At 40.8% G+C, this 13194-nt stretch overlaps 1 protein-coding gene across 15 annotated transcripts in view; it reads left to right on the forward strand.

The window, feature by feature from the left end:
- The window catches only part of PIP5K1C (phosphatidylinositol-4-phosphate 5-kinase type 1 gamma), a 211173-nt gene that overhangs the window by 139301 nt on the left and 58678 nt on the right, over positions 1–13194 (forward strand). For all 15 annotated transcript variants that reach the window (XM_072601039.1, XM_072601031.1, XM_072601024.1 and 12 more), the window contains one exon: positions 12683–12772. In XM_072601039.1, coding sequence (XP_072457140.1) covers positions 12689–12772 — 84 coding nt within the window. In that variant the 5' untranslated portion in view covers positions 12683–12688. The remainder of the gene's footprint in view (positions 1–12682; positions 12773–13194) is intronic.

Here is a 13194-nt window from a genome sequence, read left to right on the forward strand (position 1 = left end):
TCACAAGTAGTAAACAGCCCTCAGATTTGAACCTAGTTCCTTTGACTTCATGTCTCATCCAACTTTTTCTCATATAGGAGCAAAGGAGAAGCATAGGTGCATGATATAGTAGGGGTTTAGTTTATAGAAGTGGGGAGTGGGAGAGAGATAGCAGATGACTGACCTCTGTTTTCTCTGTAAAGGCAAATAAAGAATTCTCTTAAAAGGGGATGGTATTAGAAGCTTTGAGAAGTTTGAAGTAGCTACTTTTAGTAATGTGTGTCAGAGAAAAATAAAAGGATTTTCATGAAGTAAGAGCCCAGTTAAGATCAAATAATATAAGTTTACAATGGACCAAATTGATTGGTTGTATAATCATTTTCTAACCATGTTGAGCTGTAGTAGATATGCCACTGACTTATCTGGACATATTCCAAGAATGGTGGTAGCCCCATGATAAAAATTCAGTATCTTTGATGACCACAGACATTGGAAGTTAGTAAAGTTTGTAGGAATCCTGGGATTTCCCCAAGTGGGTCCTTAGCTTGGGCACAAGACTCAACATACTAGCTGATGTAATGCCAGAAATAGATCTTCCAGAATTCTTGAGCAACTCTATGAAGTGTCCCAAGTACCCTTTTTTGTTTCCTTGCTGAGCTGTCTCAGCATTGTCCATCAGGGTTCCTCTGATGTATTAAAAATAGAGATGCCTATCTGAGACTTCTCCCTCTATTCAGCCTGGGTTTAGAAGGTTCTCCTGCCTAGATGGCAGACAACTGAACCCTGCACATAATGCTCTGCAAGATCTCGCTATGCAATTCTCTGGCTATAATACTTTCATGGGGTTGACAGGTACAAAGAGCATAATCCAACTTCCTGAACAGAACATAGGCCTGCTAATTGTAGCAATCTAAAACATACAGGACAGAGAAATTAAACTAGCTCAAAAGAAGTTTTCACCTTACTTGATGGAAGTTTAATTTCGGATGTTTTGAAGGTCTTCCAGATTTTTGTGGACCATCTGGACTGTGACAGGACTTTGATCTCCCTCCATGTTCTGACAGTTCTTTCTCTTATGTAATGACATATCTTTTGGCTGCTTATAGTTTCCTTGAAAGGGGTGAACCTTTTGTATATGCTTGGGAATATAGTATGTTAGTGGAAGAAAAGCTGCCCATTTGAGATACAAGAGCTTCCACTGCCACTTTTGGGGAAGCTGTTTCCAGCTCGAGGGCCAAGGCAAACAAACTGTCTTTTCAGCTGCTTGGAGTTAGTTTCTACAAAAACCTTTTGAGTAAATCAGTGAGGGGCCTAATCAAGGCTGAAAAATATGATTGGGGTAAAGTGTTACTCATAGGTCACAACCCCCCACCCCCATCTCTTCTTCCGCCCTACCCCAGCCTCTCTTGTTGTGGGTCCTTCTCTTTACTCACTGCTACCACCCCAGCTCAGGCTCTCTTCACTTGGACTATTGCAGTAGCCTCCTAATTAGTCTCCCTGCTTTATCTCATTCCTCCAGTCTAGCCTCCATACAACTGCCAAATTGATATTCCTAAAGCATAGCTCAAGTCCTGTCACTCTCTTCCTTAAGCTCCAATGGTTACCCGTTGCCCATAGCATCATAGGATCAAAAATTTGGAGCTGGAAGGATCATTAAAGACTCCTTCATTTTACAGATGAAGAAACTGAGGCTAAGAGGTTACGTGACTTGTCCAGAGTCACACATCTGGTAAGTGTTCAAGGCAGGATTCAACCCCAGGTCTTCCTGATTCCTAGGTCCAGCCATCTGTAGACTGTTCCATGCCACGTACATAATATGAATTCTTCTGTTTGACATTTAAAGCCCCTTATAAGCTTTAGTCCAACTTAGAAGAAGCAACACTCCCTTTCACGCGCTCTTCGGTCCAGCCAAAATGATCTTCTTGTTCTTCACAGATGACATATCACCTCTATGCCCTTGTACAGTCTTTCTGCTATGGAGAATGCCTTCCCTCCTTATCTCACCCCTTTGTCTTAAAATCCTTAACTTCCTTCCCAACTCAACCCAAGCTCAACTCCTACAAAAGGTTTTTCTTGTTTCTTCCACCTGCCACTACTAGTCACTCCTCCTTAAAATTACCTTGTATATATATGATTATAGGATCATAAATTTAGAGCTGAAAAGAACTGCAGAGGCCATATTACCCAATTCCCATTTTCCAGATGAGGAAACTGAGATCTATGGAGGTTATGAGTTGCCCAAGGTTATACAAGTAAGAGATAGAGCTTGATAGGAACCTGGGTCCTCTGAGTAAGAACTAGTATTCTCTCCACTGTGATATGTTGCTATCTCAGTGGTAGACACACACACACACACACACACACATCATATATCATATATTTTGTTATTTTCACATGTATGTTTTCCCTGAATGAATCTAAGCTCCTTGGAGGCAAGGAATTTTTTATGTTTAACTTCATATCCCCAGCACCTAGTAGGCACTTAGTAAATGCTTTTCAACTAATAGATGTCCTTATTATTGGATATCCAGGTTTCTTTGCTGATCACGTGACCTCAGAATTCTAGTTCTTTGTGCCCAAATTTGTGTCTCTCCAGCTTAGTGAATTAAATTCTCTTGTAAGGTGACATACTGGAAAGGCACCTACAATATGTCATCATCATCATAGGTGACATTTAAAAATTGTACATTTGTACATTAACATTATATGTAACTCTTTAAAGTTTGGAAAGTACTGTCAATATTACATTTATTACTTATTATTATTATCATTATTATTATTATCACATATATCCAGTCATGTGGAACCAGTGGTTGATTACCAGAAATACAGCATTCCAAAGACAGGGACTGGAGACAGGAGGTTAGATCTAGATCAGAAGGATGAGTCCTTTCCAAAGGATCAGCCAGATTTAGACAAACAAATGCAGTGTGGTTGAGTGGAAATGGAGGGTTGGAGTAAGAAGACCTCAGTTCAGGTACTGTCTTTTACTCTGTGTCTTTGGGCAATTCACTATTATAGATTTGGACAGAAATTTCAGATTACAGGAGAATGAATGTCTGAATTTAAAAATAAGTCTGAAGAAATTTGTCACACTTGCTATTTTGTGGACTCCTGTGTGTTTTTATGCTTAGGTCTGCCTTCCTGCTTTGTCTGAAGGATCTCTTGATAGATAGTACTCATCTAACATTATGCTTAGGGGAAGTAACCAGTATTAAGCAGCAGGGAGGGGAAAGCCCAGAATGAGTAGATAGAATTCAACACTGACTGTCTCAAAAAGAAAACTTTCCTTTCCCTGGTTACCCCAACCTGACGTCAAAAGTATTACCACCAAGTGTTACCACTTCCCATTTTCTGAGTAGGGAATAGCATTTTCTGAAGAGAAATGTTTCTGAAACCATGGGGCCCTGGAGCTGTATTCCTTTCCCAATCTTTCTTATTGTGAAAACTCAGAAAACCACAGTGGGCCCGTATGTCTTCCCCTTCAACTCCTACCGCCTTGGCCGCTCTGTCCTGTGGCAGTGACCCAGGGTTCTGGATTATAGAAATGAAGTGGGCATCCGTTTTTCTCCCATCTGATGCTCTTACATGGATGTTCAGCCAAATAATGATGCTTACGTTTCTCCTACTTCCTCTATGAAATGAGAAGAAGTGAACCAGAAAATATTCATCAACTGTACTGGGCAACACCCAGCAGAACCACATTGATATCTTAATTTTTCACCCATACTATAGGGTGATTTCAGGAGCTCTTTAGAATATTTGGTAAATTCTTATACAGTGATGCTTGGATGGATCCCTAATCCCATCTCTGGGGGATACTGCCTCCAGAATTCGATTTGAAGCTATCCCTACCTTCTCATTCTGCAACTCTTCAACATGTCTTCCCAATCCTCCAGATTGGTCCACCTGGTATTCTGGGGCCTTCCTCGTAGCATTGTGTGAATGGGAAGGAAGTGCACAGGCTTTGCTTTCATTAAGTGTCATTCTCTGCATGACTGGCTCACTTTTTCAGGACTGACATCTTTCTGAGAAGGTTTACTCTGCTTCTTCCAGGTACCTCTTCATTACTAATGTCACAACTTGCTCCTCCCATCCTTAGCCTCTCTGCCCTGGGGCTCATCGGCAGGTTTGGTGTCCTGTAGCGGACCACAAATTACACAAAGAATAACAATGTCCACATGGGTCTCTGTTTCAGAGAGAAACTTTGGAGTCTTTAAAAGCAGCATACTGTTCCCCAAAGATAATCCAGCTTGCTTTCTTCCTACTGTTCTGTTCTGGAAATAACTCCATTACCTATATATGGTGTCTGTCCTATCTCCTCACAGACCAGATCAATAGGTTGTCTCTGACTCAACTGAGTGCTATAGTTTGGATGATACATCTTTTTCAACCTCCTGGTTTTTCCTATTAGGATAACTTCTTCAGTAATTTTGGATCTTTATAGGAAATTTTGCAGTGTTCCTGGATTTAATATAGTCATCACAGGGCCATTTGCAAGCAGAAGCATCTGACAAATCTAACCATCTACAGGGAATTCCTCTTCCACTTTGAATCTGTACTAGAAATCCTCAGTGACAAAGATGAATACTTGTTAACCACACATATATCTCTTCTGTCCTTCTCTTGTTATTCATAATCCCAGAGGGTCATCAAACACAGTTATGTTACATCTTTCACAGAATCTTCTATTATTCTGTCACAGAATAACCGATTATATAGTCACTTTAACAAAAAACAAATCACTAGGCAAAATTTTGGCCTCTTCTCTGGGTTTCTACCTCTTTGGGCTTTAGTTTCATCTATAAAATGGAGTTGGACTAGATACTAAGGTACTCTCAAGCTCTAATATTCTGTTCTAGGTCCTTTCTATTCTGACTTTTGAAAAATCTTTGTAGAGCACCCGTGTTTGACACACCTTGATTAGGTATGGAGACACCACGTAAGACTGGTTCCTGCTTTCTAAGAATTTACAGACCATTTGGGGAGAAAGCATAATCGGATTAGAGGCACTGATTAGGCAGGGAGTGCTAAAGGTGAAACAGATCGTTGTGTAGTAGAGTGGTCAGGGAAAGCTTCCTAAAGAAAATGGAACTTGAATTAGAGTTGGAAAATGGGGTCTTGATAAGTGGTGATGAAAGATGAACATTCCAAATGGTGGGAGTTATATGAGCAAAGGCAAACATATCCCTAACTGTCCAGATACTGAAACTACCTTCCTTCTCTAATTAATCCTATACAAAGTAGTGAGAGTCATCTTTTGAAGTGACATTTTATCTCCTCATTTCCCTGCTCAGAGAGACTTAGTCTGGTTGCCAATCTCATTCTTCACCATCACCCCATCTCTTTAGTTTCAAATCTAAATATTCTATGTGTCCCAAGCGCCTCCACCAATTTTGCCTTTAACATTCAACTGCTTCAGACATTCTGTCAGAAGGGAAACTACCCCAGCCAGGCTTTCTTTACACAGTGACACACATTTACTGGGCATCTGCAAGACACTGCACCCAGTTTTTGGGTAGTGAAAGTGGAATACAAAAGTGGTTCATAATACTCATATTTTTATAGCACTTTAAGCTTTAAAAAGCACCTTTCTCACAACATTGAGGGTGTAATGTGGTTGAAAGAATGCTGGACTTGGATCTGGGAGACAAAGAATGTCTGTTTGAATCCTGACTTTCTCTTTTACTACCTATACAATTTCAGAGCCCCAGTTTCTTCATCTGTAAAATGAAAGAATTGGACCAGATCCCCTTGCTATCCTTTCCCTCTTTAGATCAATAAACCTGTAGTCAGTCAGCATAAGTGTTGTTATCTTCATTTTACACGGGAAAAAAGGTTCAAAGAGACTGCACCTCTCCAAGAGTTGCCCAGCTAACAAGTTTCAAGAGGCAATGTCCAAACCTGAGATCTTCTGGCTTGTGGAGGGATCAATTCCATACAGAAACTCAGGCACCTGCATTCCTGCATTAATCTCTACTGGCTCCTTCCCTATGACCTGCAAACATGCCCATATCTCTCCCATCCTGAAAAAAAACTTCACTTGAACCTTCCATTCTTGATAACTTTCATCCTTTATTTCTTCTGCCTTTTATGATTAAACTTGAAAAGGTCATCTACACTAAGGGCCTCCACTTTCTGTCCTTATAATCTGATTTCTGATTATATCATTCTATCAAAACTTCTCTCTCCAAAGTTATTAATGATCTCTCAGTTGCCAAATGCAATGACCTTTTCTCAGTCTTCCTTCTCCTTGACCTCTCTGCAGCATTTGACACTGATGATCACTCTGTCTTCCTTGATATTCTCTTCTCCCTAAGTTTTCAAGACAATACTCTCTCCTGGTTTTGTCCTCCCTTATCAGACTGCTCCTTTTCTGTCTTCTTAACTAGATCCTCGTCTAACTGTACTGTAGGTTCTCTTCTGAGCTCTCTTCTCTTTCCCCTCTATACTCCATTACTTGGTGATCTCATCAGCTTATTTACCATCTCTATGCTGATGATTCTTAAATCTACCTATCCTGCCTCAAATTCTCTGCTGACCTCTAGTCTTGTCTCCAGCTGCCTTTCATACATCTCAATTTGGATGGCCAGTAGACATCTTAAATTTAGTATGTCCCAAGCAAAACTCATTATCTTTTCCCCTAAACTCTCCCCCTACCTCCACCTTCCCCATTACCATAGAGGGCAACACCATTCTCCTAGTCTCTGAGGCTCATAGCCTGGAAGTCATCCTGGCATCCTCACTGTCTCTTACCCCCTGCATTTAATCTTTTGCCAAGGTTGTCAGTTTCACTTTTGCAATATCTCTAGAATACTCCCCCTTCTCTCCTATGATACTGCCATTTATCTAGTGCAAGCCTTCATCACCCCATGTCTGGACTATTACACAGTTTGCTGGTGATCTCCCTGCCTCAAGTCTTTCCCCACTCCAGTCCGTTCTCCATTGAACCACAAAGTGATTTTCCTAAAGCACAAATCCAGTCATTTCACCTTGCTACTGAATAAAGTAATTCCCTATCACTTTTAGGATCAAATACAAAATGTTCTATTTGGCACTGAAAGCATTTCATAACTTAACCCTCTCTTATCTTTCCAGTCTTCTTACACCTTAGTCCCCAACACATATTCTAATCCAGTGACACTGGCTTCTTGACTGTGCCACAAATAAGACACTCCATTTCTCGGGTATGGACATTCTTTATGACTGTTTCCCATTCCTGGAATACTCCCTTCTCTGCACTGACTACTGACCTCCATAACTTCCTTTAAGTCCCAACTAAAATCTCACTTCCTACAGAAGGCCTTCCCCAACCCCTCTTAATTCTAGTGTCTTCCTTCTGTTAATTATTTACCATTTACCCTGTATATAACTTGCTTTGTTTATGTTTGTTTGCATATTGTCTCCCCTATTAGATTATAAGTTGGGGGCATGGACTATATTTTTGCCTCTTATCGCATTCCTAGTGCTTAGCACCATGTCTGGCACAGGGTAGGCACTTAATAAATATTGATTGATTGATGCATAATCTCTGCCCTCAAATCTTAGTTTAGGAGAGATATGCCTATAATTCAAGGCACAGTGTAACAAAAGCATTAGTGAGGAAAAATGAAATTAAGAATATAATACTTGAAGTCAGAGGGGATTGCTTAGCCTCTCTGAGCCTTCCTCATCTGTAAATAAGATTGTTGAACAAGATGACCTCTTTGAACCTATAAAAATACTTGGAATTCTAAGGATGGAGAGATGACTTCTGGCAGTGACTATCAGGAAAGAGTGACCTCTGAGCTAAACCTTGAAGGGTGGGGTAGAATTTGAACAGAGACGAGTAGAGGGATATTTCAAGTAAAAGGAATTCTGAACCAAAAGTGCAGAGGCAAGAAATTGTGGGCTCCATTTGAGGAATAGTGAACAGGTCACTTTGACTGGGGTTATTGAAATTGATGTGGTAGGAAGCCATGAACCATGTTTCTTCAGTTTCTTCAACTACAACATGGGGTTAATAACACCTGCCTCCCAGGGTTTTGTGAAAATCAAATGAGACCAGTATTTGTAAAATGACTGCTCAGTGCTTAGTACATAATGCTACATAAATGCTAATTATCATTATTGTTATTATTATCGGACTTTAAGCTTGATAAGAATCAACAATGACATGAGTTAAAATGTCATACATTCTTAATCGGAGAGAAGGTGCCTTCTTCTTAAGTGCCGCCTTCTACTTGAAGAGAAGTAGAGTATCTGAACTCAAGTAAAAGAAGTGCTAGTGGCACTGCACTGTGCCCTAGATACTATATTTGTGAAAAGACATTGATAAATTGGATGACACTCTATTAAAGGCCACCATGATTGTGAGTAGACTTACAACCAAGACATAAAAGGGTAAGTTGAAGGAACCACAAATATTTCATCTTGGAAAGAGAAGGCTTAACCATGCTCAAATACTTGAAGAGTTGTCATTTAGAAGAGGGACTGCACTTGTTTTGTTAGACGTTAAAGGACAGAACTGGGAGCAGTGGGGGAAGGTTACCAAGATGCAGATATTATCTTGATATAAGAAGAACCTTGCCAGAAGTTAGGGTTTTCCAACAGTGAAATGAAAATGGAGATTCCCCATCATTGGAGTTCTGTAAGGCAGAGACTTGTTTAGTAGAGGTGTTCTAAAAAAGAGACTTATGATTAGGGAGCAGAGGTGGACTTAATGATTTTTTAAGTCCCTTCCAAAGCTAAGATTCTATGATTGATTCTAATTATGATATAGAATGATATTCATGCGTGTAAAAGACTTAATAATTGTGTTTTACTCTCCCTAGCAGAGTGGATACAGAGCTAACCTTAGAACCAAGAAGATCGGGGTTCAAGCCCTGCCTCTGACTTACAGATCACTAGCTGTGTGATCTTGAGCAAATCATTTATCCTCTCAGTGTTCTGAGCAATTCTCTAGGACTGTAAGTTGCAGAGGTGTCTACCTGCCCCATTAAAGGGGGTTCCCTATGCCTGTGTTTTAAATCTAGCTCCTGATTATATTGACTCTATGACCCTAGGCACGTTACTTAATTTCTCAGAGACCCAGGACACTCCCTAAGACTGGAAGTTAAATAATAAAGTTGTCATTATGCTGTGGTACAGAAACTGGCTTCACCCAAAGTTTTCCATGCCAAAGAAATCACAAGGCTAGGCCAAAAAACGGGGAAGAATGGTGCAGGGAGGAATAGGTAGTCACATGGCAGATCAAGTGTCAGCCTTAAGAGTCAGAAAGATGTGGGTTCCAATTCTGCCTCTGACATCTGCCACATGTCCATGGGCAAGTCTCTTAGTCCCCCAGGCAGCTCTTTAAACTATCCATACCAAAGAGTTCTCCACATTGACAAAATCAAAGATCGAAACCCTATGTGTATGTATAAGGTACACTGGAAAATAATGTTGATCATATATCACATTAAGACTTGATGGAAACCAGATGTTGAGAGGTTGGGCAGAGAGATAGCTTACATTAGAAAAAATATCAGCCTACTGTGATTCTCAGAAAGTGTCACCATAGCAGCAGACAAATCATTGAGATTAGGCTAGGATTTAAGTTTACTATGTTTCTCTTTGGCATTGCTGCCAGAGGCTACCAAGAAATATTGAGGGCACCTTTTGGAACTGAGTCAACCTCCCAACCAGAACTTTCTCAAGGTTCCTCTGGCAGCTGGTTCAGTTAAACATATCTCTAACATACATGTTCTGTGTGACATATTTATCCCCCAGCTCTGCCACCAAAACGTTCCTATTTCTGTGAAAGACTCCACCCTTATTCCATTCCTTCAAATTCATAACCTGAACTTCTCAGGCTCCTTCACCCTGTGTAGTCAGTTGCCAAATCTTGCTATTTCTACCTCTAGAACATCTCTTGAATCTGACCCTTTCTCTCTGCTCAGTTACTACCTTGGTTCAACCCCTCCCCACCTCTTTAGACTATTGCAGTGACATCTTAATTGGTCTCCGTACCTCAAGTCTTTCAATTCCAGTGCATATTCCACACTGTTGCCAAGGTGATTTTCCTTAGTGAAGATCTGACTGGTCATTTCTCTACTAAACTGTGGTGGTTCCATATTTCCCCAGCATCAGATAAGAACTTCCTCTGCCTAGTATTTCCCAAGTCCTTTACCACCTGGCCCTAAGCTATATCTTTCCAGGCTCATTGTACATTACTATTCTCTGTCCAGCACTCTGTGACCTAGCCCCATTTGCTGCCTAGTCCATGACAAACTTGTTCCTTTTGTATGACACTCCATCTCCCCTCTTCACACCCTATGCTTGAAATGCCCTCCCTTCTCACCTGCACCTCATAAAATTTCTCTCCCATCAAGGCTCAGCTCAAGCACTACCTTCTTTCTCCAGGAAATCTTTCCTCTCAAACCACCCAGGATTTAACTACTTTGTATTTATCTGTATTTGTTCTCTTTACATTTATTCTGCATATATTTCTATATGTGCCTGTCATCTCCTTGGTAGAATGCTAGCTTCTGTAGAGTAGAGATTATAGTAGAAGTCTTCCTAATTATGCACATAGCCCCCAGTATAATGTCTGCCACATAGTATGTACTTAATAAATGATCATTAATTGATTAATGGATGTGCATTAGGGATATGTGTGTATGTGTATATATACATATACACATATAACAATGAGATCAGCACAGTGGCTCTGTAGACCTTCAGTTTGGTAGTCAGCCTAATAACTCTTCTCTCCCAAACTTTTCTTCGGAGCCTCCCAAACATTGAGCTAGCTCTGGCAATGCATGTGTCAACTTCATTGTCAATGTGTACATCCCTGGAAAGTACACTACCAAGGTAAGTGAACTTATCCATACCTTTCAAAACTTCTCCATTTGTTGTAACTGATGGTTCCACGTATGGACGGTGTGGTAGTGGTTGATGGAGTACCTGTGTTTTCTTGGTGTTAATTATTAAGCCAAAATTAGCACAGGCAGCAGAAAACTGTTCCATACTTGGTTGCGTCTCAGCTTCAGAGACTGCACTGAGTGCACAGTCATCTGCAAACAGAAAATCATGCACCAGCACCCCTCCACTTTGGTCTTAGCTTGTACCCTTTTCAAATTGAAGAACTTACCATCAGTATGGTAGTTGACCTTGATGCCATGTTCATCCTCATTGAAAACATTTGTCAACATGGCTGAAAACATCATGCTAAAAAGCATGGGAGAAAGCATACAGTCCTGTTTCACTCCATTGGTGACTGAGAAGGCATGAGAGCATTGTCCATTATCTAGAACGCAGGGAAACATGCCGTAAGGAAATTGATGTACAATATTGATGAACTTCTCCAGGCAACCAAATTTTGACATAATTTTCCATAAGCCCTCGCGACTAACAGTGTCAAAAACCTTGGTCAGATCTACAAACATATACAGACCTCTGTTCTGCTCCTGGTATTTCTCCTGGAATTGTCAGGCAGCAAACACCATATCAACTGTTCTTCAATGCCATGCCAAGAAACTGAATCGCTTCCATTTGAACTATCTTAGGAAGATTCTGAGGATCACCTGACAGGATGAGTTACCAGACACTGAAGTCCTTGCTCAAGCTGAACTGCCAAGTATTCAAGCTATGCTTCAGAGAGCGCAACTCCAATGGGCTGGCCACATTGTTCAAATGCAAAATGTATGCTTGCCAAAAAGACTGTTTTGTGGAGAACTTGCATGGGGCAAGTGAGCACATGGTGGCCAGAAGAAATGATACAAGGACACTCTCAAGGTCTCATTCAAGAACTTTGGATTTGACCGTGCAACATGGGAGACACTGGCATAGGACCGCTCAGCATGGTGCCCACATCAGAAAAGGTGCTGTGCTCTTTGAGCAAAGCAGAATTGAGACAGCACAAAGTAAATGCAGGATTCACAAATTTGGGATATCCACCCCAAATATTCACATGGACGATCTGTGTCCAACCTGTGGTAGAGCATTCTGAACTCATATTGGTCTGATTAGCCACAGTTGGACACACTGAAATTTCACTTTATCATGATGATGTCATTTTGGTCCTCTTCAAAGACAAAGGACAACAACCAACCAGCATATATACACATGTTATTTGATGTATTCCCTTACTAGACTGTATGTTCCATTCTAATCTAAACTTTGTCTCTTAGCACTTCACACATTTCTTGGCACATAGTAGGCATTTGATAAATGTTTCTTTGAATTCAATTCTAGGACATTTCCAGTCTACAATCTACTCCAGAGGAGTTGGCAACCTGTTTTGCTAAAGATGTTTCATGATCTTATTTTCAGGGGCATGTGGGCTGGTCATCCATCACCATACTATCTCGATGCTGCTTTCTAGAGTGTCTGCCTCGCATGATCTCCTTCCAAATTTAAACAGAGCAACACTTTACTCCCACCCACCCCCTACCAAGGAGAGTCAGTAGGACCTGCCCCTCTTGTGAGAGTTGGTACACAGCCCTGCCTTTTTCTGCTTATGAGAGTTGGTATTTCCTCACCCTTTGAATCAGTATACCCTCATTAAAGCTTTACCTTCCAGAATATCAAAAAAACAGAGGCACCTGAACATGTTACTTGTGAAAGGGTCACAAAGTAGTGACACAAAGAAAGCGTCTGGCAAACCAGTCATTGCCTTGTGCCAAGATGACTTTTCAATGACTTTTCACATATCCTTCTCCTTTCTCCTCCTTTTTAGTCCCCAATGTTGTCTGGACAATCCAGTGGACATGGGAAGAGGTTAGGTCATCGAGGAGTTGATGCTTCTGGAGAAACCACCTACAAAAAGGTTCTACTGCTGATTTGTATTCTTTGACTTGGTGGGGATTGGGTATGAATTTGTCCAGATGAGAAATTGAAAAAGGTAAATGATAAACTTAGATCTGGTGGCCAAAAAGGAGGTGATCATTCCTGTCCTCTGCTTTGATTAGATGCCTTCTGGAATATCAGGTCCATTTCTAGGCAGCACATTTTAGGAAAGGTATATACAATCTGAATCATGATCAGAGGAAAGCAGTCAAAATGATGGTGAGAGAATTGGTGACCAGGCCATGTCAAAATCAGTTTCAGGAACTAGGAGAATTAGCTTGAGAACAGAACACTTCAGAGGGCACATAATACAAATTAATTAGTTTATGTAGAAAAGGGATTAGGTGACACTGGGGGAAAGTTAGAGAAACACACTTTGGCTTCATATGAAGAAAAATGCCC

Source organism: Notamacropus eugenii, chromosome 4, assembly GCF_028372415.1.
Source record: "Notamacropus eugenii isolate mMacEug1 chromosome 4, mMacEug1.pri_v2, whole genome shotgun sequence".
In the NCBI taxonomy this organism is placed as follows: Eukaryota; Metazoa; Chordata; class Mammalia; order Diprotodontia; family Macropodidae; genus Notamacropus; species Notamacropus eugenii.